Source organism: Chlorocebus sabaeus, chromosome 9 (assembly GCF_047675955.1).
Source record: "Chlorocebus sabaeus isolate Y175 chromosome 9, mChlSab1.0.hap1, whole genome shotgun sequence".
Classification (NCBI taxonomy): Eukaryota; Metazoa; Chordata; class Mammalia; order Primates; family Cercopithecidae; genus Chlorocebus; species Chlorocebus sabaeus.
In genome coordinates, this window is record NC_132912.1 from 97,672,693 (window position 1) to 97,697,162 (window position 24,470).

Consider the following 24,470-nt stretch of genomic DNA (forward strand, 5'->3'; position numbering starts at 1 on the left):
CTTTCTCAAATGTTGGTTGAAATAGTGCTGTGCATGGTATGTGAACAGGCTCATTTTCTCCTCTGGGGCTACAGTGTGGAGTTCTCAGAAAGTATATATTGTTCCCCAGTGCTGTGCGTTGTGTCAGTAGATTTTCTATTGTGTTACGTATTTCAACCTCCAGGACCACTGGTGGTACTCATAGGTAAAAGCTGGCTAAGGTTAATGCAGATGTGTATATACTTGATCTTTGTTTACTGGTAGAAACTCTCTGTTACCTCAGGCAATGGGCTGATTAGTGGCATGCACATTTGTCTGAGCTCCCAGATTAGCCCTCAAATGGAGGACCAAGACTGGTGGGGTAGATGAGACAGGCCTGCCTACAGGTCTCCTAGTGTCAGCAACAAGCATCAGCTTTGACAGCAGGTCTAGTGGGCCATAGCCAGGCATCTGGAGGTGTGCTAACTCATGTTGTCAGTCAGGAAATCCTGGCTGCCCCAAGTTCTCTGTATGGGTGGGGTGGCCTGAACTTCTAATTTAGAATAGTGAGTGCTTCAAGTGCCTGGAGATATTTCTGGCCATCAATCAGAGAGGCCATGGCTGCACCAATATCTCTTCACCTGAAGGGAAGGGTACTTCAGGATCCTTATCCAGGGAAGCAGGTGTACCAAATGCCTGGACATATGCCTGAGGAGGTAGCAGAAAAACTGCTGCTGCCAAAAGGTCTTTGCAGGGGATAAGAGGGGCAAGTCAAGCTCCTAATCCCAGAGAGTCTGTGCCGCTCAAACTGTGTGTGAGATGACTAGGGAATGAGCACAGAAATCACCACGACAAGGTCTTTGCATGGGAAGGTAGGGGCTGTTCAAACTCCAATCATTGAGAATGGGTTTGCAGAATGCCTGCAGTTATGTCTGGGTGTGCAGCAGAGGAAGTGCTACTGCACTAAGGTCTTCGTGTGGGAAGAAGTGGTGACTCAAGCTCCTATTCCAGTGAGTAGGTACACCCAAAGCTTGGTGTTATGTGTGGGTATGGAGCACACAGTGTGCCTCTGCACCAAGGTCTCTGCTTGGGAAGGGAGGGGAAGCTCAGGCTGCTAATCCATCTGAGTGGGTGCTCCAAATGCTTGGAAAAATGACCGGGAGTGGAGTGGAGGGCACACCTACCACCTTGCCAAGATCTTAGTAAGGAAAGGGTAACTTGGCTCAGGCTCCCAATACAGGTAAGCAGCAGTGTGGTTTGCCTCTCTCCTGTTTCTCAGAACTGGTGGGACACTCTGTCATGACTGAACAAGGGAGCAGGATGGGGCATCCAGCAGTGACACAGGCAGACCAGTTCCAGGTCACAAAGCTGTCCCAGACTGCAAGTTATGATGCCCAAGAGAAACCTTGATTTTAGCAACTCTCCTCCCACTCCAGTCCAGTGATGGGAGAGAGCTCAATTCCAGCACTTACTGTTGGGGTGCTCACCACACTCACTGCTCAATTCTGACAGTGGGTGCCCTTTCCCTGCTCCAGAGCAAGTGCTTCTGTCTCTGTCCTGAGACTAAAATGCCTGCAGTGACTGCTGCTGCCAGGTCACCAATGACTGACTTTCCAGGAGCGCAGATTAAAAATGGCAACGTCTTCTCAGTTCTGGGTCTGGGAAACACCTGCAGATTTTCCTGGTGTCTTTCCCTTTCGTCACCTTCCAGCCTCCCTCCAAGTAAGTTCCAGCCTTTGGGGCCTGGATCTCTAGCGGAAAGGAGATTCAGAGAGGGAGACTCTCTAGCCCTCTCACATACTGGGGGCTTCACCTGTTTTGATAAGCTGAACACCATCATGGGGCCTGCATTCCCACCTCCTTCACTTGGGATCTGAAGTGTGTTTCACTATTTCAGCAAATTCCCACATTTTTTCTTGAATTAAAGCTCACAGAATTGATCTTTACACACTATTTTGCTATTTCCAAGTGGCTGAGGCATGTTAAAGCCTCTAATCTACCATCTTGGCAAAAAAAAAAAAAAAAAAAAAAAAAAAAAAAAAAAACACACACTTTTTTAAAAAAAAAGAAACAAAATGATCGTTTTATTTATTTGTCAATTTGTATCAATGGAATCATCCCATAGTACTTATTTACTGTCAAGTACTTTCATTTAATGTGTCGTGACATTCAATCAAGTTGTCACAGACAGCAATAGTTGTTATCTGTTTCTTAGTGTTTCACTTGATGAGCATTTTGCAATTGTTTTATGGTACTGCTTCAAACATTTGTGTTGCTTCCAGTGTGAGGCTATTTTGAATAGTGCTGTTATGTACATTCCGATACGTCTTTTTGCTATCACAAGGTATTGCTGCATTTCTGTTCAGTACATACCTACAACTGCAATTGCTAGATATGCATGTATTTACTTTAAGTAAATTCCACCAAAGGATTATCCAAATGGTTGAACTATTTTATTAATTTTTCTATGAGACTATGATTGTTTCACTTTCTTGTCAACAGACAACATGATCTGTCCTTTTTTCATTTGAACCATTCTGATGAATTATGTAATAATGTCTAATTGAGGTTTTAATTTGTATTTCCATAAAGCTTAATGATGTTGAGCAATTCAAATTTGCATTGTTAGCAGTGATTCTTCATTTGTGAAAGCCTAGTTTATTTTGCATATATAAGCACACAGTTGGCTTTGTTTTTAAAACAATCACAGGTATATAGAAGAACTGCTTGTTCTTATAAATAATTGTTTTACATGGAACCTTTTGAAAGCAAATACTGACCTGATTCCAGATAGTTGAAGTATTTTAGTATGTATTTACTCAAAACAATGTGCTTCTCTTACATAACTATAGTAAAACCATCAGGATCAGAAAATCAATGTGAATGCATTGGAACTTTCTAATTCTTGTTCCTGTTGGTGTTTTACCAAAAGTCCTAAAATATATGCTTTTTGTCCCTCTCATAATTTAGTTCAGAATCCAGAATCGCATGCCACAGCTAGCTGTCTTTCATCAACTTCTCTTTCATCAACTTCAGTGTGGAGCAGTTCTTCAGTCATTACTTGACTTCCAAGACATTGCCACTCTTTGAGAGTATAGGCTGAATATTTATAAAATGTCCCTCAATTTAGGCCTGTCTAACATTTTTTAATGATTAAATTGAGCAGATGAATCTCTGCCAGGAATATCACAGAGGATACTTTTCATTTTTGAGTGATAGACAATTTCAATGTGTTTCATTAGAATGATGTCATTTGATTACTAGGTTCAGATAGTGTGGCTGTCTTCTCCATTGTAATATGTTCTTCTCAACTATGTAACTTAAATGTATTCTGTGGGTAGATTCTTTGAAATTTTGTAATTATTGTAAACTAAAAATAAATCCCAAGCCTGCTTGGACAAAGGAACCCCAGCAAAACCTTAAAAACTGTATTCCCGGCCATGAGAGGGTAGGAGATCAGACATGTCTCTTTAGACCCCCTCCCTTTTGTGGTTAACACAAAACAACTCATCAACATTAGTGTTAAAATAGAGACCATGAGACTAATGGGGTGGACTCTTTGTGGCAATAAGATACCAACTTATAAATAGGACCTAAGGTCATGGCAGGCAAGAGTTAGGTCATTCACCCCCACACTTAAAGAATAAACTGTGTTCTAACTGGCTCAAGATTTTAATTTTTCTCTAGCAACTATACAAACACTGGCCTCCACCAGATGCCCACCTCGACCCACTGTTCCACAAGCCATAGCTCCAGCTTTCGTTGGACAAGAGACTGATTTCAGTAACCTTATTCCGATAAGAGGACCACTGAACCTGCTGTAGTGGTTCTGACTGTTTACAGAGGCTTTGTGCTTGAGTGCCCTCATGTCCCTGCTCAATTTTTTCGGCTATGGGGTTAAAGATGAGTGGGTCAGTGAAGAAATGGAGATTAAGTGTCTAAATTCATGCCTCTGTTTTGGTACCATTGTGAACACTAAATAAAAATTTGAATATTTTTTCGCTTTATGTTTTCAACTTAGAGTCAAGTATGATATATACTAATCATATTGCTAATCATATGTTCTCGGTTTTATTCTTCTCTCTCCAAACAAGAACAAAATCCTTGGAAAGTCTCAACAGATTACATTCTTTTTCTAACTTCTATTTCTTGTTTTACACTTAACATAAATGCACCGGTAAATTGATTCTGTGGCCCTGAAGTAATTAGCCTCATTTTATCTGCAAATAATACACAACTGAACTGATTCTCTCAATATTGCCCTCAAGGTTGTTTCTTCCCTTGGACAGACTTTTTCTGTTATAAAGCCAAACCTTCAGTAACTCTAGATGGCAAACATCCAGAGACCTTCCTCACCCTCTTCTCCTTTGTTACTCTCTCTGCTTATTATTATGAGGACAAGCCTGACCTCCTGGCACTCTCTTTTTTTTATTTCTTGCATTATGCACAAAAGAGGGAAAGTCTGAGAACTGAACCAGCAATTAATAACACTTTTTATTTAGCACATTCACAAAAGAAATGGATCTAAATTATCATTCATTAATCACTTTTCTGTGTTTTACAGTGATAACATATTAAAAAGTCAGCATTAGAAAAGTATTAGCATATGTGACCGTCAATACAAGTGTTACGAGTATGAATAATTACAGATATATTTGTGCAGTGACCTGAACAACTCTCCTTAATGGAGGTTGGATGCTCATGGGATATTGAGTGCATGGGAAGATGTGATGAGAGGTCAGAGAAGACATAACAGTGGGAATGTCGTTGATAAAAAAGAGTTTCAGGTGATAGCAGATCGGCAGCCAGATGGGCTAGCATCTTCAGACAGGAATGAAGCAGATCTGGTATGAGGGTGGCAGAGAAATAATCCCTCTGGTAGCTGAGGTAGTATTGAGGTTCTTTAAATCAGCAACAAATTTCAGGTTAAAGTTCTGTAAAATTGTGGTTAGAAATAAAAATAGCTCCATGCGGGCAAGTCCTTCTCCTGCACAAATTCGTTTTCCTGAAGATAACAAAGAGAGAAAGTAGTTACTCCTTGTGTTGAACTGTGACTGTGACAGTATGTTTGTGACTTGCACAAACAGAATACGCAGTAAATAATTGATTAATGATTGGGTAGATGAATGAACACGTGGATGAATGGATGGATGAAATGATGGATGGATTAATGGATGGTAGGACAAAGAAATGTACAAAAAGAGACACATTTGCTATCTGTCTAACATCTAATCTCAATAGGCACCCTTCATTCAGCAAATATTCATTGATTATCAGTGCCATAACAGTCGCTTCATTATTTATTTCCACATTAAAACAACTCTGTTGCCATTTTGAGTTTCCATCTGTCATTATAGAAATACATGCACATTCTTGTTTCCTGTTCCAAGCCTGATATTCCATGATCTTTCCTTCCACTTTTCACATAATCTGTTCTCAACTCTAGTCATATACACTCTTCATCAATCTTGAACACACCAAGAAGTTTCAAGTTTCATATCCTGTTGTTCGTTTTGGCTAAGATACATCTTTATTAGGCTACATTCAGGACATAGGTTCAATTTCATTTCATCTTCATACTCTTTACAATTCCCTCAAGTAATAAAATCCTATGCTCTCTGGTTTTCCTCAACATCATACTCATGTTTTCATTAAAACATGGATCACCAGGAATCATAATTCTGTATTTATTTATCTATCATGCTAAAATGTGAATTATTGAAGGAAGGTCTCTGTCTTTGTCATCTTGGTATCTACAGTGCCAAATATAAAGCAGACATAAAAGATCAAAGAGTAAAGGAAGGAGATTCCATGGCCAGAGGCTTAGCACACAAAGCACAGGTGCGAAAATCAAGTATCCAGGATATATGATCATGATTGGAGGAAGACAGGGTGCTATGGAATCACTGCAAAGTAACCTCCTCCCTTGCCAGTGTTTCCGGAACCCCATAATTTTTTGGCAAAGGTTCTGACATCCTTGATCTAAAGCAAATGTCCTGCTCTGTCATTCATTATCTCCTTCAAAATGCCCAGCCTTCCCTTAAATTGTATCACCTCCTTTGAAGCACATCAAACGTCCTCTGAGTTTCTTACTCCATTTTATGCCTCACTGTGTTGTATGAGAGAGCAGGAAGCATGCAGGTTCCCCCTCTAGCCCCTACCCAGGGGCCTGTGCACTCCTCTCTCACTGTCCTGGTCTGACTAAATTACGACGACCTGTTTACTCTTCTTCCCTAACTCAGGAGTAAGCCTCTGTTCTCATTGAAAGTTGTGCCCTTGGAGCTTAGCCTGGGAGGTGACAGACACCCTGTAGAAGACACTCAATGCAGTTGTGGACTCAGATAAATTCGCCAAGGCAAGTAAGGACAGATCAGATGTATTTTACTTTGCAGGAGGAGCTCTTGGGTGCCTTAGTGATGTATCTAGTGGCAGAGTTCAGTCAACCTAGATGTTAGTTTTCTCAATTGGGAACAATAGGGTTAACTCCTGGAAGCCCCACTATCTGGCCCAACAATGAGGGTATATTGTGAGGGTGGAGCGCATGGGTTTGAGAGTGGTGCTCTTGATCATGGACAAATAGCAATTCTACCAGCCCCAGAGGGGGGTGCCATGTAAATTCCAACTGATTCCAAAAAGTTCTCTCTTTCCTTCAAATGCAAATGGAAACGAGATTCTATTACCTGCTGAGAAAGGCATGAAGTAGTCACTTTTCTTAAAGTTGCCATTCTCATCCAGAAAGTGGCCAGGGTCAAAGATCTTTGGATTAGGGAATTCTTTGTCATCGTGCAGCACAGAAGTGAGTAATGTCATTATGATTGTGCCCTGGAAGTAAAAAAACAGATAATCTGATTTATAAAGAAGTCCAGAAGTGAGAAGAAGTAATGAACATCACGTAGCCCCATATCATTGATCAATAGATGAGGGAACTAAGGTCCAGCCAGACAGAGTAATTTACATGGATGAGTTAAAGGCCAGTGGTGGAAGCTTGCTAAAGAGCTTTCCAATCGCATTTGAAGTCTTACATCTTGGATACTTGTGTGCAACCCTCTGAATGTGTTCTCCAGATCATCAAGTTTCGATGCCCTTGTCTGTCCCCATCACTTCAAATTTCACAAATCTTGTATTTAGATTATGTAGATTATGGTTTAAAATGGAAGTCTCTGTTGACAGTTGAAATGTCCAGAGTATCTGTTCATAGAACTTTTGTAAATAAACATGTAATCTATTTTAATATGATGTCATCTGGGATGATAACCACAAGTGCAATAACCAGTAAAAACTACTGTTTATTATTGCAATGCTACAGATTAATTTTCGCTTAAAACACTGAAAAGATGATGAAATTAGAAAGATTATCACTTTGCTACAATTCAAGTCAGGATCGTCAGGTCAGGTAAGGATCATCAATTAAAGCTAGAACCATTGGGTGTGTGATTCTGGAAGCAGGAGTTTCACATAGTCTTAATGTACTCCCATAGATTTTTACTAGTTTCGTAGAAAAAGCAGAACCCCTACAACGGTAAGATCTGGAGGATACCACCATATTATGTGAGGAACTTAGCATGACCAACAATGACATATGTGACATTTTATGCTCCCACCTCATCAATGTGATTCAGTGGGATATTCAGTGGGATTCAGCACCTATGTAGTTTTCTTGCCAAAATTGTAGCTGGAATCTGCCTCTAGAAAACAGTCACACAAAACTAGCCTGAGGAACATTTTAAATGACTGCTGGTCTCAAAAAGGTCAACTGATGGAAAAGAAACAAACAAGGAAAGGAACTTTTCTTGATTACAGGAGGTGAAAAGGTCAACATAAGTGAATTATATGCTTGTTCCTTGCCTGGACAGTAAACTGCAGAAGAAAAAAGCCATAAAAATAATCTAGAAAAATTGAGAAAATTGAAATGTAGGCTGTATTATTATTTGAACAATAGCTACTGAGTGTGAATACTCTATTATTGTGTATAAGAAAAACCTTTGTTTTGGGGCATACATGCTGCAGTATTGAGGTATAAATAAACCTTGTATTGAGAAAGAAAAATCTCTTCTGGTTGTGTGCTTTGGTAAAAACAGTGCGGATTGAAGTCCTAATCCTTGTAAAAAATCAGTGATAATTAGGGAAAACCCCATCGCATCTTGATAAGTTATGAATTCTGTCTTCTCGGGAGGATAACATTAGTAATTGAAACCTTATCAGTCTCATTGTTTTCCTTCATGAAAATATAACTTTTATTACTTTTAATTGAATAATAATAAGTGGAATTGTGTAGTTTATAGCATAGCAACTAAAACATCTGGATGAATACAGAAACCATATGATAGACAGCATTGTAAAGCTGCAAAGACCAAAATTGGCCTCAGATTACAAAGACAATAATTGGCTCCAGTGACGGGAGAACTTCAGAGGGGTGAGCTCATACCTAGAGTCAGTTTTTGACTGTGTTCATGTCATATTCAATTCTGAATTGGGACAGGAGGTGTTGTCATTATAACTGCCTATGAGAGGTGAATGAATCCATTCTAGAAAAAGATAAACGCTCTGAAATTTTGCATTTTTTCATATATAATATCTGGTACTGAGCCATAGGGTTTTAGGCATTTGAAAGATACAACTAAGCAGTCACAAGAAGAAAAGTGGAAAGAAGGGAAAGCAATGAAAACAGACCCACATTAGGGAACATTTCTCAACTAGTTTTATGCAGCCAGCATTATCTTGTTATCAAAACTCTGAAAAGAAAATGTTGAGGAAGAAAAATTGCAGTCCAAAATATCTTATGAATATAAATACAGAAGTCCTGAACAGTAAGTAACAGAGCAAATCCAGCTGTTTGTGTATACTTTGTATATTTAGTGAGGGATGTGAGGCCAGTATATACAATCATATAAATAGATGCAGAGAATCAATTTGATAAAATTGCACACACATTCATGACAAAAATTTATATAAAAATAAGAGAAGAGGAAAAACTTCCCTAATCTGATAAAGAATATCTACTAAAATCTTAAAGATTTCTGATAAAGAATATCTACTAAAATACTTAAAGCATCATTCTCAGTAGTGAAATATTAATATTCTTGTAGTCTACCCCCCAGCAGATTAGAAATGAAATAAGGATGCCCTCTATCACCAGTTCTATTCAATGCTATCCTGGAAATCCTAGCCAGTGCAATAATGCAATAAAGATAAATTGAAGACAAAATCATTGGAAAATAAGAAATAAAATGCATATTAACCTAGATAGCAAAATAATGTACATAGAAATTCCAAATATATCTATAGATAAATTATTAGCAATGATCACTAAATTTAGGAAAGTTGTTAGATATAAGGTCATCAAAATAGTATAATTGAATACAATTACATATACCAATTACAAAGAAATAAAAAAGCATTAAAAATTTATAACAACAAATTATTAATTATCTAGGAAAAACCTGATAAAGGAGTTGTAAGTCACTGCACTGAAAATAAAACATTACTGAGAAAATAGAATAAAACTCAGTAAGTTGGGAGCATAACCATATTCATGAATTTAAAAATTCAATGCATGAAGCTTGCTCTGCTCGGCTCCCTGCCTCGGCACCACAGCCCCTGCGGTAGCCGCCTCGGAGCCGGCCACTACTGCCTCTGAGCAGAAGATGGCTGTGCCACCCATGTATGCTGATCTTGGCAAATCTGCCAGGGATGTCTTCACCAAGGGCTATGGATTTGGCGTAATAAAGCTTGATTTGAAAACGAAATCTGAGAATGGATTGGAATTTACAAGCTCAGGCTCAGCCAACACTGAGACCACCAAAGTGAGGGGCAGTCTGGAAACCAAGTAAAGATGGACTGAGTGCAGCCTTACGTTCACAAATAAATGGAACACCAACAATACACTAGGCACCGAGATTACTGTGGAAGATCAGCTTGCACGTGGACTGAAGCTGACCTTCGATTCATCCTTCTCACCTAACACTGGGAAGAAAAATGCTAAAATCAAGACAGGGTACAAGCGGGAGCACATTAACTTGGGCTGCGACATGGATTTCGACATTGCTGGGCCTTCCATCCGGGGTGCTCTGGTGCTGGGTTAGGAGGGCTGGCTGGCCGGCTACCAGATGAATTTTGAGACTGCAAAAATCCCGAGTGACCCAGAGCAACTTTGCAGTTCCTACAAGACTGCTAATTCCAGCTTCACACTAATGTGAATGACGGGACAGAGTTTGGCGGCTCCATTTACCAGAAAGTGAACAAGAAGTTGGAGACCGCTGTCAATGTCGCCTGGACAGCAGGAAACAGTAACAGGCGCTTCGGAATAGCAGCCAAGTATCAGATTGTCCCTGACCCCTGCTTCTCGGCTAAAGTGAACAACTCCAGCCTGATAGGTTTAGGATACACTCATACTCTAAAGCCAGGTATCAAACTGACACCGTCAGCTCTTCTGGATGGCAAGAATGTCAATGCTGGTGGTCACAAGCTTGGTCTAGGACTGGAATTTCAATCATAAATGAATACTGTACAATTGTTTAATTTTAAACTATTTTGCAGCATAGCTACCTTCAGAATTTAGTATATCTTTTAATATTGTATGTCTGGGATGCAAGTATTGCTAAATATGTTAGCCTTCCAGGTTAAAGATGATTCAGCTTTAAGATGTTACCTTTCCAGAGGGACAGATAAAATCCATTTCCAAAAAAGGTCCTTCCAGTGGTAGACTTGAGGGGGAACTTAGTGGCCCCTTTGAGATACCAGGTTTCTTTTTTATCTAGAAATGGCTGCAAGTGGAAGCTGATAATATGTAGGCACTTTGTAAATTCATATTGAGTAAATGAATGAAATTGTGCTTTCCTGAGAATCGAACCTTGGTTTCCTAACCCTGATTGATGAGAGGCTCGCTGCTTGATGGTGTGTACAAACTCACCTGAATGGGACTTTTTTAGACAGATCTTCATGACCTGTTCCCACCCTAGTTCATCATCACCTCTTTTACACCAAAAGGTCTGCAGGGTGTGGTCACTGTTTCTTTTGTACCATTTTGGAGTGGAGAAGGTGGATGTGATGAAGCCAACAATTCAGGACTTAGTCCTTCTTATGTTATGGTTTTGTTTTGTTTTTGTTTTTGTTTTTGTTTTTGTTTTTGTTTTTGCCCTTGCACCAGAGTATGAAATAGCTTCCAGGAGCTCCAGCTATAAGCTTGGAAGTGTCTGTGTGATTGTAATCACATGGTGACAACACTCAGAATCTAAATTGGACTTCTGTTGTATTCTCACCACTCAATTTGTTTTTTAGCAGTTTAATGGGTACATTTTAGAGTCTTCCATTTTGTGTGAAATTCGATCCTCCCCTTCAAATGCTGTAATTAACGTCACTTAAAAAGAACTTGAATAAAATATTGAAACCTAAAAAAGAAAAATTCAATGCAGGAACATGTTAAGTCTTTCCATATTGAACTACACAATGGATGTCACTTTGATAAAAATTTCAGAAGTGTTTTGGGAAATTGACACACTGATATTTTCAACAATTATTTGAAAGTGTAAACACCTAAGAGTAGCCTATTAAGGAGACCTAGCTTTATAAATCTTTATAGACCCAAACAAAATAGCAGAAAGTCCATCAAGCTGCCACATGTATGAGTTTTGCACTTCTCTCATCTCTGTTGTTAGAGGATTGGAACCAAACTAGCACTTTGGAAATTTCAGAAGCACAGAAATATAGTGTAAGAGAAACAAGCTTACTTTGGGGATGAGGTAGTTTCTGAACTTAATATCAGTGGTCACTGCGTGGGGTACACCGGTGGGGACAAGGTCAATGTATCTCTGGATCTCGTGTACTACAGCATCTGTGTAAGGCATGTGGCTCCTATCCTGCATGCAGGGGCTTCTGTGTCTGCCAATTACATGATCAATTTCCTCCTGGACTTTAGCTGACAAGACACAAGAAAGAACTGATACAACATTTGTCATAGCAATTCATGGCCACATTAAACATGGTGTAAAAATCCCAGCAACGTTACAAACATGAGTTACATGTGCAGAAGTACAACCAGCCATATAAAAAGGATTACTGTAATATAGATACATATCATTCTCCTACAAACTAGTCATTACAGTGCATAAGTACATTTCTATAAATTAGCATATATGACAACTAATACAAATTTAAGTAATATATTATTTAAAAAATAAACAGAAGTCAAGAAATTACAGTGCTTGCAAACAGAAAAACAGGAATCAAATATTATATGTATTACCAAATAATATATGGGGTATAATGTTAAATTGTAATGGTTTTGTAAATATAGTTGCGTGTGCGGTGGTGGGGTGGTGCGGTGATGCAATTAGCGCTGGTACTGTCTTCATTTTTCCACTTCCCATTGTGGCCACTTTGAGCATGCTAGCAGCTTCTTCTGAAATTTATATTTACATTGCTAAATAACCACTATTTCTTTCTGTTTTACTAAACAATTTTTAGACAATATTTAATAATTTTCTGGTATGCGAGATGAGAATTTTTATCTCTATCTCTGTTCCATATATAGACACATGCCCACAAAGTGATATTTGTACACACAGACACACGCACACGCACGTATACACACACACAATTCTCCTCCTTCTACTTACCAGAATATATTTAGACCACAATTTCTGGTTATATCACTATTCATTGTTTATATCATTCTAAATATACTCACACAAGCACACACACACACATACACACACACACACACATATTCTTCCTTGGTTCTTTAGTTAAATCACAATTTTCTATTCTTCAAGTTAGAGTATTTGCACATGTTTGAAACTCCTAGTAATAATTTCCCAATTTTAGGGAAATCTCAGACTATCAATCACATCTCTTTGGTTCTTGAAGTCTCCTCTACGTGTATTATTCACCTGGTCCCTTCCAAAGTGGTTGTTTCCTAGGAGCCCAGCAGCATCTCTGACACTCTCATTCTCTTACGTGGGGTCTTCTGATTCCTGGCACCTTTAATTTCTTCTGACTTGGTTTCAGACATGAGATGGAGCACAATCCCCAGTATTGGAGAAAGTTAGCATGGAGGGTGAAATTTGTAACAAGCATGTAGGTGCCAAATACTTTTTTTCTATGAATACACAAGATAGTATGATTGGGAATTCTGATGCTGTTTGAATGCTGATATTTTATATATGACTTGATATAACTCTCTGAAAGATTTTAATTTTCCATTTACTTCTGGTGCTCTGAAATTCCATGACTTTTTGTCCTGTGATGGATGTTTTCATTTCATTCACTCTGCTGAACACTTGTAGATAACTTTCTATTAAGATGGCAAAATAAGGAGGTCTTTTCTCTAGACTTGTTTCTTCTCTGGAGAATATCTAGCTGCTGAATGTCAGGAAGCAAGATGAAGAAAAGTGCTGAGTCTTTGAATCTGAGAAATAGATATTTCCCAAACCTTTTTTTCCTGGCTTCACACCTCACATTTTCCTGGCCCTGTAAAGTGTCCCCGAGTACAGGGGTTCTTAGGCTCTGTTTCTCTGGAGACTGTGCTTCCCTTTTCCAGTGGGAAAAAATCAGGTACCTGATAAAAGGAGTCATGGAGGAAACCTGGGCAGGAGAGCCTCCCTTTTCAGTCTCATTCCCTACCTTCTTTGGCTCTGGGTGCCTCCAAAATACTGAACCTTATGAGAATCACAGTGACACAGATTAGCTTCTCCTCTTGATAAATCTTCCTCAGCAGATACTCGTTACAACTCCATCCTCTATGCTGTGTCAATTGTCAGCCCTCCATTGTTTCTCCGTGTTTTAGAAATTTGCCAAAGACTTACTGGCTGTTTTCTATTCTCCTCTCTTTTTACTTCAACAGACTAATTTTAATTTGTAATTTAGTTATTGGAATTTCAGTAGGATCCTGACACAGGGAAGAAGGTATGTTATCTGCTGTCAAACAAGAACTATTTAAATGTAAATTCTAAGGAAATGTAGAATTTACTCTAAAGGTAAATTGTAAATTCTAAAGAAAAGTTGTATGTGAAAGATGCAATTATTAACCCCCTTCCAAATATTCCTATTTGGTCAAACAGCAGTTTTATGAAACACACTTCTGGAATAATAAAATTCCTTTAGGTATGGTCTCTGCTTAAACAGAAACACCTTTCTTAGAAGACTAACTTTTAGGTTACTTCCCAGACTGGAATTAATCACAGGATGCCTCAGTACAATTCTAGAATTCTACTTATACTTCAATAAGGATGTTTTCATCTCCCTACCTCAGCATTAGAGCATGGAATTTTCAAAATGAGAAAAGATATCTTCAAGAATGAACCTACTGTTCAAAGTGGACTTTCCATAATAAAACGAACGTTCAATACTAGGCCAATTTATGCTGGCTCTCCCTACCACAAATTACCTCTGCTGAAATCCAGACACTTCATCAGGGCTTTATTTATTTGGCTACTGCCATACTGTTTTTACTGATCTCAGTCATCCTCCTCCATTGTGCAAAGATGTCCTTTTTAATCATGTCATCAAATTTAGACAGATTACAGCTGATGACACAGAAATTTAAGGAATGAAGCTTCTCTGAGAGAAATAAGGTGGAGGACACTGGCACCATCTTCTCAGCATTGTTCTAAAATTCACTTTGTTCATCATCTGTGGTCTTACCTGTGACCTCTGGGTGCTTCAGCAGGAGCAGGAGTCCATATCTCAGAGTGGTGCTTGTTGTCTCTGTTCCAGCAACAAATAGATCAGCTACAGTGCCAACCAAGTTTTCAATAGTGAATTCTGACTGTTGGTTGTCCTTTTCCTAGAAATGATTTCATGCAATTATCTGACAAATTATGTGCCAGTATATCTAAATACACTAAATTAAAAAAAAATACTATGTTATAAAGTTAGCCAAAAGAGATACTGGACAGTACAGTATTAGAAAAAGCAACTGTATGGTATGGCAGAAACTGCAGATCAGTTGACTCAAACTTTATTTCCTGAGAGACCTACAAGTTCCATTCATGAAACCATTTGCCACTTAGGTTAGTCACACAGAGTATTTCTTTCCCCAGAAATAAAAGCAGAAGTATACTGATGCCCTGTCTTAGTTCAATTTGTGTTATATAACAGAATACTATATACTTGGTAGTTTGTAAAGAAAAGAAATTTACTTCTGATGATTCTGAAGGCTGGGAAGTCCAAGAGCATGGCACTTGCTTCTGGCAATGGCCTTCTTGCTACTTCATCGCATGGCAAAAAGTAGAAGGGCAAGAAAGGGTAAGAGTGAGAGCAAGGGTGGGGGCACAATCACATTTATAACAAGCTGTCAAGAACTACCCCACTCTTACAAAAATGACATGAGTATATTTATGAGGGCAGAACAACGATGACGTAGTCATGTTTTGTTAGGCTGCACCCACCAACTCTGTTGCATTGGGCATTCACTTTTAGCACATGAAATATAGAGGACACATTCAAACGAGAACATGAATCTTCTTCTATTTTTTCCTTATTACTCAAAACACAAATATGAAGGTGGAGTAGAATTGCCATCATCTTTGGACATGAGCATTTGATTATAGTAATGAAGACTTCTATACTAAATATGGTTAAAAAAAAAAAAAAGGCACTTGACTCTCTCATGCTTAAGGGCTACCATATTATTTCTAGTCTAGCCCACCATAAGACTTCTTGTATTTGAGATATATAAGCCAACTATTTGATTATGCTCTTGATATAGTTTGGATAATAAATATTTATCTCTCGCAAATCTTTTATTGAAACTTAATCTGCAATATTGTAGGTGGGACCTGGTGAGAGGTGATTGGATCATGGGAGTAGGTTTCTCATGAACGTTATTTCCCTTGATGCTATCCTGATAATAAATGAGTTCACATAAGATCTGGTTGTTGAAAACTATTTCTCCAACTTGCTTCTCCTCTTGCCATGTGATATGCCTGTTCCTGCTTTGCCTTCTGCTATGAGCAAATACTCCCTGAGGACTCTGCAGAAGCTGAGCAGATGCCAGCATCATGCTCATACAGCCTGCAGAACTGTTATTCAATTGGGCCTCATTTTCTTTTTTCTTTTTTTTCTTTTTTTAATTTATTTATTATTATTATACTTTAAGTTGTAGGATACATGTGCATAACGTGCAGGTTTGTTACATATGTATACTTATGCCATGTTTGTGTGCTGTACCCATCAACTCATCATTTACATCAGGTATAACTCCCAGTTGAATCCCTCCCCCCTCCCCCCTCCCCATGATAGGCCCCGGTGTGTGATGTTCCCCTTCCCAAGTCCAAGTGATCTCATTGTTCAGTTCCCACCTATGAGTGAGAACATGCGGTGTTTGGTTTTCTGTTCCTGTGATAGTTTGCTGAGAATGATGGTTTCCAGCTGCATCCATGTCCCTACAAAGGACACAAACTCATCCTTTTTTATGGCTGCATAGTATTCCATGGTGTATATGTGCCACATTTTCTTAATCCAATCTGTCACTGATGGACACTTGGGTTGATTCCAAGTCTTTGCTCTTGTGAATAGTGCTGCAATAAACATACGTGTGCATGTGTCTTTATTGCAGCATAATTTATAATCCTTTGGGTATATACCCAGTAATGGGGTGGCTGGGTCATATGGTACATCTAGTTTTAGATCCTTGAGGAATCGCCATACTGTTTTCCATAATGGTTGAACTAGTTTACAATCCCACCAACAGTGTAAAAGTGTTCCTATTTCTCCACATCCTCTCCAGCACCTGTTGTTTCCTGACTTTTGAATGATCACCATTCTAACTGGTGTGAGATGGTATCTCATTGTGGTTTTGATTTGCATTTCTCTGATGGCCAGTGATGATGAACATTTTTTCATGTGTCTGTTGGCTGTATGAATGTCTTCTTTTGAGAAATGTCTGTACATATCCTTTGCCCACTTTTTGATGGGGTTGTTTGTTTTTTTCTTGTAAATTTGTTTGAGTTCTTTGTAGGCTCTAGATATTAGCCCTTTGTCAGATGAGTAGATTGCAAAAATTTTCTCCCATTCTGTAGGTTGCCTGTTCACTCTGATGGTAGTTTCTTTTGCTGTGCAGAAGCTCTTTAGTTTAATGAGATCTCATTTGTCAATTTTTGCTTTTGCTGCTGTTGCTTTTGGTGTTTTAGACATGAAGTCTTTGCCCATGCCTATGTCCTGAATGGTACTACCTAGGTTTTCCTCTAGGATTTTTATGATATTAGGTCTAACATTTAAGTCTCTAATCCATCTTGAATTAATTTTCGTATACGGAGTAAGGAAAAGATCCAGTTTCAGCTTTCTACTTATGGCTAGCCAATTTTCCCAGCACCATTTATTAAATAGGGAATCCTTTCCCCATTTCTTGTTTCTCTCAGGTTTGTCAAAGATCAGATGGCTGTAGATGTGTGGTATTATTTCTGAGGACTCTGTTCTGTTCCATTGGTCTATATCTCTGTTTTGGTACCAGTACCATGCTGTTTTGGTTACTGTAGCCTTGTAGTATAGTTTGAAGTCAGGTAGCGTGATGCCTCCAGCTTTGTTCTTTTGACTTAGGATTGTCTTGGAGATGCGGGCTCTTTTTTGGTTCCATATGAACTTTAAAGCAGTTTTTTCCAATTCTGTGAAGAAGCTCATTGGTAGCTTGATGGGGATGGCATTGAATCTATAAATTACCTTGGGCAGTATGGCCATTTTCACGATATTGATTCTTCCTATCCATGAGCATGGTATGTTCTTCCATTTGTTTGTGTCCTCTTTTATTTCACTGAGCAGTGGTTTGTAGTTCTCCTTGAAGAGGTCCTTTACATCCCTTGTAAGTTGGATTCCTAGGTATTTTATTCTCTTTGAAGCAATTGTGAATGGAAGTTCATTCCTGATTTGACTCTCTGTTTGTCTGTTACTGGTGTATAAGAATGCTTGTGATTTTTGCACATTAATTTTGTATCCTGAGACTTTGCTGAAGTTGCTTATCAGCTTAAGGAGATTTTGGGCAGAGACAATGGGGTTTTCTAGATATACAATCATGTCATCTGCAAACAGGGACAATTTGACTTCTTCTTTTCCTAACTGAATCCCCTTGATTTCTTTCTCTTGCCTGATTGCCCTAGCCAGAACTTCCAACACTATGTTGAATAGGAGTGGTGAGAGAGGGCATCCCTGTCTTGTGCCAGTTTTCAAAGGGAATGCTTCCATTCCCTTTGATTGCACTGTGGGAATGCCTTGTGCCAGTTTTCAAAGGGAATGCTTCCATTCCCTTTGATTCCATTTGATTGCACTGTGGTCTGAGAGACAGTTTGTTATAATTTCTGTTCTTGTACATTTGCTGAGGAGTGCTTTACTTTCAATTACGTGGTCAATTTTGGAGTAAGTACGATGTGGTGCTGAGAAAAATGTATATTCTGTTGATTTGGGGTGGAGAGTTCTATAGATGTCTATTAGGTCTGCTTGCTGCAGAGATGAGTTCAATTCCTGGATATCCTTGTTAACTTTCTGTCTCGTTGATCTGTCTAATGTTGACAGTGGAGTGTTGAAGTCTCCCATTATTATTGTATGGGAGTCTAAGTCTCTTTGTAAGTCTCTAAGGACTTGCTTTATGAATCTGGGTGCTCCTGTATTGGGTGCATATATATTTAGGATAGTTAGCTCTTCCTGTTGAATTGATCCCTTTACCATTATGTAATGGCCTTCTTTGTCTCTTTTGATCTTTGATGGTTTAAAGTCTGTTTTATCAGAGACTAGTATTGCAACCCCCGCTTTTTTGTGTTCTCCATTTGCTTGGTAAATCTTCCTCCATCCCTTTATTTTGAGCCTATGTATGTCTCTGCGTGTGAGATGGGTCTCCTGAATACAGCAGACTGATGGGTCTTGACTCTTTATCCAGTTTGCCAGTCTGTGTCTTTTAATTGGAGCATTTAGTCCATTTACATTTAAGGTTAAGATTGTTATGTGTGAACTTGATCCTGCCATTATGATATTAACTGGTTATTTTGCTCGTTAGTTGATGCAGTTTCTTCCTAGCCTTGATGGTCTTTACATTTTGGCATGTTTTTGCAATGGCTGGTACCGGTTGTTCCTTTCCATGTTTAGTGCTTCCTTCAGGGTCTCTTGTAAGGCAGGCCTGTTGGTGACAAAATCTCTAAGCATTTGCTTATCTGTAAAGGATTTTATTTCTCCTTCACTTATGAAACTTAGTTTGGCTGGATATGAAATTCTGGGTTGAAAATTCTTTTCTTTAAAAATGTTGAATATTGGTCCCCACTCTCTTCTGGCTTGAAGAGTTTCTGCCGAGAGATCTGCTGTTAGTCTGATGGGCTTCCCTTTGTGGGTAACCCGACCTTTCTCTCTGGCTGCCCTTAAGATTTTTTCCTTCATTTCAACTTTGGTGAATCTGGCAATTATGTGTCTTGGAGTTGCTCTTCTCGAGGAGTATCTTTGTGGCGTTCTCTGTATTTCCTGGATTTGAATGTTGGCCTGCCCTACTAGGTTGGGGAAGTTCTCTTGGATGATATCCTGAAGAGTGTTTTCCAACTTGGTTCCATTTTCCCCCTCACTTTCAGGCACCCCAATCAGACGTAGATTTGGTCTTTTTACATAATCCCATACTTCTTGCAGGCTTTGTTCATTTCTTTTTCTTCTTTTTTCTTTTGGTTTCTCTTCTCGCTTCATTTCATTCATTTGATCCTCAATCGCTGACATTCTTTCTTCCAGTTGATCAAGTCAGTTACTGAAGCTTGTGCATTTGTCACGTATTTCTCATGTCATGGTTTTCATCTCTTTCATTTCGTTTATGACCTTCTCTGCATTAATTACTCTAGCCATCAATTCTTCCACTTTTTTTTCAAGATTTTTAGTTTCTTTGCGCTGGGTAAGTAATTCCTCCTTTAGCTCTGAGAAATTTGATGGACTGAAGCCTTCTTCTCTCATGTCGTCAAAGTCATTCTCCGTCCAGCTTTGATCCGTTGCTGGCGATGAGCTGCGCTCCTTTGCCGGGGGAGATGCGCTCTTATGTTTTGAATTTCCAGCTTTTCTGCCCTGCTTTTTCCCCATCTTTGTGGTTTTATCTGCCTCTGGTCTTTGATGATGGTGATGTACTGATGGGGTTTTGGTGTAGGTGTCCTTCCTGTTTGATAGTTTTCCTTCTAACAGTCAGGACCCTCAGCTGTAGGTCTGTTGGAGATTGCTTGAGGTCCACTCCAGACCCTGTTTGCCTGGGTATCAGCAGCAGAGGCTGCAGAAGATAGAATATTTCTGAACAGCGAGTGTACCTGTCTGATTCTTGCTTTTGAAGCTTCCTCTCAGGGGTGTACTCCACCCTGTGAGGTGTGGGGTGTCAGACTGCCCCTAGTGGGGGATGTCTCCCAGTTAGGCTACTCAGGAATCAGGGACCCACTTGAGCAGGGAGTCTGTCCCTTCTCAGATCTCAGCCTCCGTGTTGGGAGATCCACTGCTCTCTTCAATGCTGTCAGACAGAGTCATTTGTGTCTGCAGAGCTTTCTGCTGCGTTTGTTATTGTTTACTGTGCCCTGTCCCCAGAGATGGGTCTACAGAGACAGGAGTCAGGAGACAGGCAGGTTTCCTTGAGCTGCTGTGAGCTCCACCCAGTTTGAGCTTCCCAGCAGCTTTGTTTACCTACTTAACCCCCAGCCTCGCTGCTGCCTTGCCGGTAGATCACAGACTGCTGTGCTAGCAATGAGGGAGGCTCCGTGGGTGTGGGACCCTCCCGGCCAGGTGTGGGATATGATCTGGTGTGCCTGTTTGCTTAAAGCGCAGTATTGGGGTGGGAGTTACCCAATTTTCCAGGTGTTGTGTGTCTCAGTTCCCCTGGCTAGGAAAAGGGATTCCCTTCCCCCTTGCGCTTCCCAGGTGAGGCAATGCCTGGCCCTGCTTCAGCTCTCGCTGGTCGGGCTGCAGCAGCTGACCAGCACCGATCGTCTGGCACTCCCCAGTGAGATGAACCCAGTACCTCAGTTGAAAATGCAGAAATCACCAGTCTTCTCTGTCGCTCGCACTGGGAGTTGGAGACTGGAGCTGTTCCTATTCGGCCATCTTGCTCCGCCCCCCGGGCCTCATTTTCTTATAAATAATCTGGCCTCAGATATTTCTTTGTAGCAATTCAAGAACAGCCTAACAGATTCATTTTTATGATTTTTTTTATTATTTGTAAATGAACACAATTTTAGTGTATAAATATAGGTAAATTAGGGCCATATCATGAAAAGTGTTACACTCTTGAATCAAGAGTTTGCAATTTTCTTCTGTCAAAAATTTACAAAGACTCAGTATCACCTACATATTCGTTACAAAGCTGAAATGTGTGAAACAAATATGTCAACAAAACCAAGAATGAAATATAGTGAAAGATAATGAGTTCACAAAGACAAGACAGGTCTAACAAAATTGTAATCCAGATGGGAGGCAACAGGCAACTTATTCTAATGAATAAGTTCAGGAATAAATAGAAAAATACAAAGTGAAGAGAAATGGCAATTATTAATACAAAAATGTGAGGCATTAACTGCCTATATTGGATAAAGAGGAGTAGGGGTAATGCAAATGCCAAGGCTAAGGGACTAATTGAATAAAATTCTCATAAATTGAAAGTGTGAATACACCTACAATGAGTAAAGTATTTGAATTAGTAATCAAGAACTCCACCCCACCCTCCCCACAAAAAAGAAGTTCCAATTCAAGATTACTTCGCTAGTGAATTCTACCAAAATAGTTGAAAAGAGCTCAGATCCAAGGGAAAAGGAAAGGGAACTTGTGTGAACAAGGTAATGTCCTCGAGAAGTCTCAAAACCACAGCCCACTCCAGTACTTGTGCTCGTGAAGGCAAAGAAGGTCACCTTGACTTCAGATCCCAGCAGACTGCCAAATTGGGTAGGGAGGCTGAGAACACTCCTACCTGCCCTTTCCATGGATTACTAAGTCTCTCAGGGTTTCACCTCTGCCAGCTTCTTTTTACTTTATTTGTGTGTGTGTGTGCATGTGTGTATGTGTGCGTGTTTGTGAGTTGTAGATTCTTCTTATGAATTGACCAATAAGCTCCATTGCTCTCTCTTTAACAGTCCATTTGGCCTATGATTATTCACCTGTAATATAGGCTCTTCCTTCTGAGAATAACTGATGATTGACATCTTTATCAGCCAACTGGAAATCTCTGATGCTTCAGGCTGTGGAAAGGTCTGAGAGATATACAGTGCTTGGGTTCCACTCTTTGCTACAAAGGAGGGCAATGTTGAGTGGGGCTTAACTGGGCCTAACTGTGCTTGGTCTCCCAGGAGCAGGTGCAAGCACCACCTCTGATGGGGGTGGCAAGAGAGTGACATAGACTCTGTAAGATTTACTCGGTTATAAATACGCTTAGTGATTTTCTCAAATGCCAGCTGTACTAGCAATGTACTGGGTTTGTGAACACACTGAAGACATTCTGATTAGCTGGGGTGATGGGGGTATGGTGTTAGCTGAGATAAGACAAAAGTTTTCTCCTTCCCAAATGTTGTGTTATTTTGCCAGCAGATGTTGTAATAGGCTGTGCCTATTGGCTTCCAGCTAGAAGGTGGTTCTTGCAGGAGAGAGCCACATACACTAGTAGCTGTGGGATTTGTGCTTGGCTTATATTACCCAGGGGAACATGTAGAAGAATGAAATATGATTCCTATATCTCACCATATACAAAAATTAACTCAAGATGGACTAAAGACTTAAATATGAGACTTGAAATCATAAAAATTCTAGACAAAAACCTAGAAAAAAACTCTTCTGAGCATTGGTGTAGGCTAAGGATTTATGACTCAGTGTTTAAAAAGCAATTTCAACAAAACTAATTGACAATGGGACCTAATTAAACTAAAGAGCTTCTGCACAGTAAAAGAAATGACAAGCAGAGTAAACAAACAACCTACAGAATGAGAGAAAATATTTGCAAAATATACCTTCAACAAAGGACTATTTTCCAGAATCTACAGGAAACTCAAACAGCAAGAAAAAAAAATCCAAATAATCCCATTAAAAAGTGGACAAACAACATGAACAGAAATTTCTCAAAGGAAGTTATACAAATGAGAGAGTGGAGCAAGATAACAGAATAGAATGCTTCACTGATTATTCCCCATGCAAGGACATCAACTTAACAGCTATCTACACAAAGTGTACCTTCTTAAGAACCAAAATCAGATGAGCATGCACAGTACCTAGATTTAAATGTATATCACTGAAAGAGGAACTGAAGAGATAGAAAAAATAGTATTGAATTACTGACATCCTCTCTTCCCCTGGCAGCAGTGGCATGGTTCAGAGAGTATTGCTGAGTACTGAGGGAGGGAGAACACAGTAATTATAGAGCATAAAATTAGTGATGTTCTGTTATGGCAGAAGGGAAAACAGGCCCAAATTCAGCTGATGCCCACTCAGAGAGGGAGCATTTAAACCAGCCCTGGCCTGAAGTGAATCTCTGATACCAGTGGTTGGAACCAAGTTTCTACAAGCCTCATCACTGTGGACTATAGGGCTCTGGGACTGTAAATAAACTTGAAAGACAGACTTGGCTACAAGGATTGTAACTTTTATGTGAGTCCTAGTGCTGAACTGGGCCCAGAGACAGTAGACCGGGGGTGGGAGGTGCAACTTACTGAAACACCAGCTGAAAATGAGTAAGGGGGTGCTGGCATCCTCCCTCTCCTAATCCCAAGCTGCACAGTTTTCACTTCCAAAAGAAACTCCTTTCTTCTGCTTGAGGAGTGGGGGCTGGAATAGCTAGCAGCAATACCCGGGTACTATGTTGAGGACTTTGGGTAAGACTCTGAGACTTGCTGGCTTAGGTAAGACTCAACACATTCCCAGCTAGCTGGCCATCAGGAAAGACTCCTTCTACTTGAGAAATCAGAGTAAAATATAAAGGCGACTTTGAATTGCAACTAGGTACCAGCTTGATCACAGGTGGGTAGAGCACCAAGTGCACTCCTGGAGTCTCCAAAACCAGGACTTGGCTCTTGTGCAGGGTCTAGTATTCTGAATGGGCCTTTGATAGCACTGCTCAAGGGGTAAGACTCCACTGCCCTTGGAAAGGAAAGGGAAGAGTGAAAAGGACTGCATTTTGTGGTTTAAGCGCCAGATCAGCTGCAGTACAACATAACACCAAATAGATTTCTAAAGTTTTTGACTCTTGTCCCTGGTTTCTAGGTGGTACCTCTGGACATGCCTGGGTACTGGAGGAATTTGCTGCACTGAAGGGAAGGACACAGGCCTGGCTGGATTCACCACCAGCTGATTGTAGAGCCCCAGATGCTTGGAAACATAGGCAGTAGCCAGGGAGTGGTTGCAGCAGGCTTTGGGCAAGGCCCAGTGCTCTGCTGGTTTTAAGTCTGACCCAGTGCAGTCACAGTGGTGGCGGATACATGAGTGCTTGTGTCTTTCTATCCCCAGTTTCAGTTGGCTCAGAAGAGAGAGAGAGACTTTGTTTATTTGGGAGAAGCTAAGGGAAGAGAACAAGAGTTTCTGTCTGGTAATCCAGAGAATCTTCTTGGATCCTG

General features: G+C 39.9%; 1 protein-coding gene and 1 pseudogene across 1 annotated transcript in view; one reads left to right on the forward strand and one right to left on the reverse strand.

The window, feature by feature from the left end:
* Positions 1–4,428: 4,428 nt before the first annotated feature.
* Positions 4,429–24,470, reverse strand: part of CYP2C8 (cytochrome P450 family 2 subfamily C member 8) — a 34,061-nt gene continuing 14,019 nt past the window's right edge. The window contains exons 6-9 of the mRNA XM_007963635.3: positions 14,599–14,740; positions 11,685–11,872; positions 6,639–6,780; positions 4,429–4,963 (exon numbers count right to left, since the gene is read on the reverse strand). Coding sequence (XP_007961826.3) covers positions 4,782–4,963; positions 6,639–6,780; positions 11,685–11,872; positions 14,599–14,740 — 654 coding nt within the window. The 3' untranslated portion in view covers positions 4,429–4,781. The remainder of the gene's footprint in view (positions 4,964–6,638; positions 6,781–11,684; positions 11,873–14,598; positions 14,741–24,470) is intronic.
* LOC103216302 (non-selective voltage-gated ion channel VDAC1 pseudogene) lies at positions 9,591–10,521 on the forward strand (annotated as a pseudogene).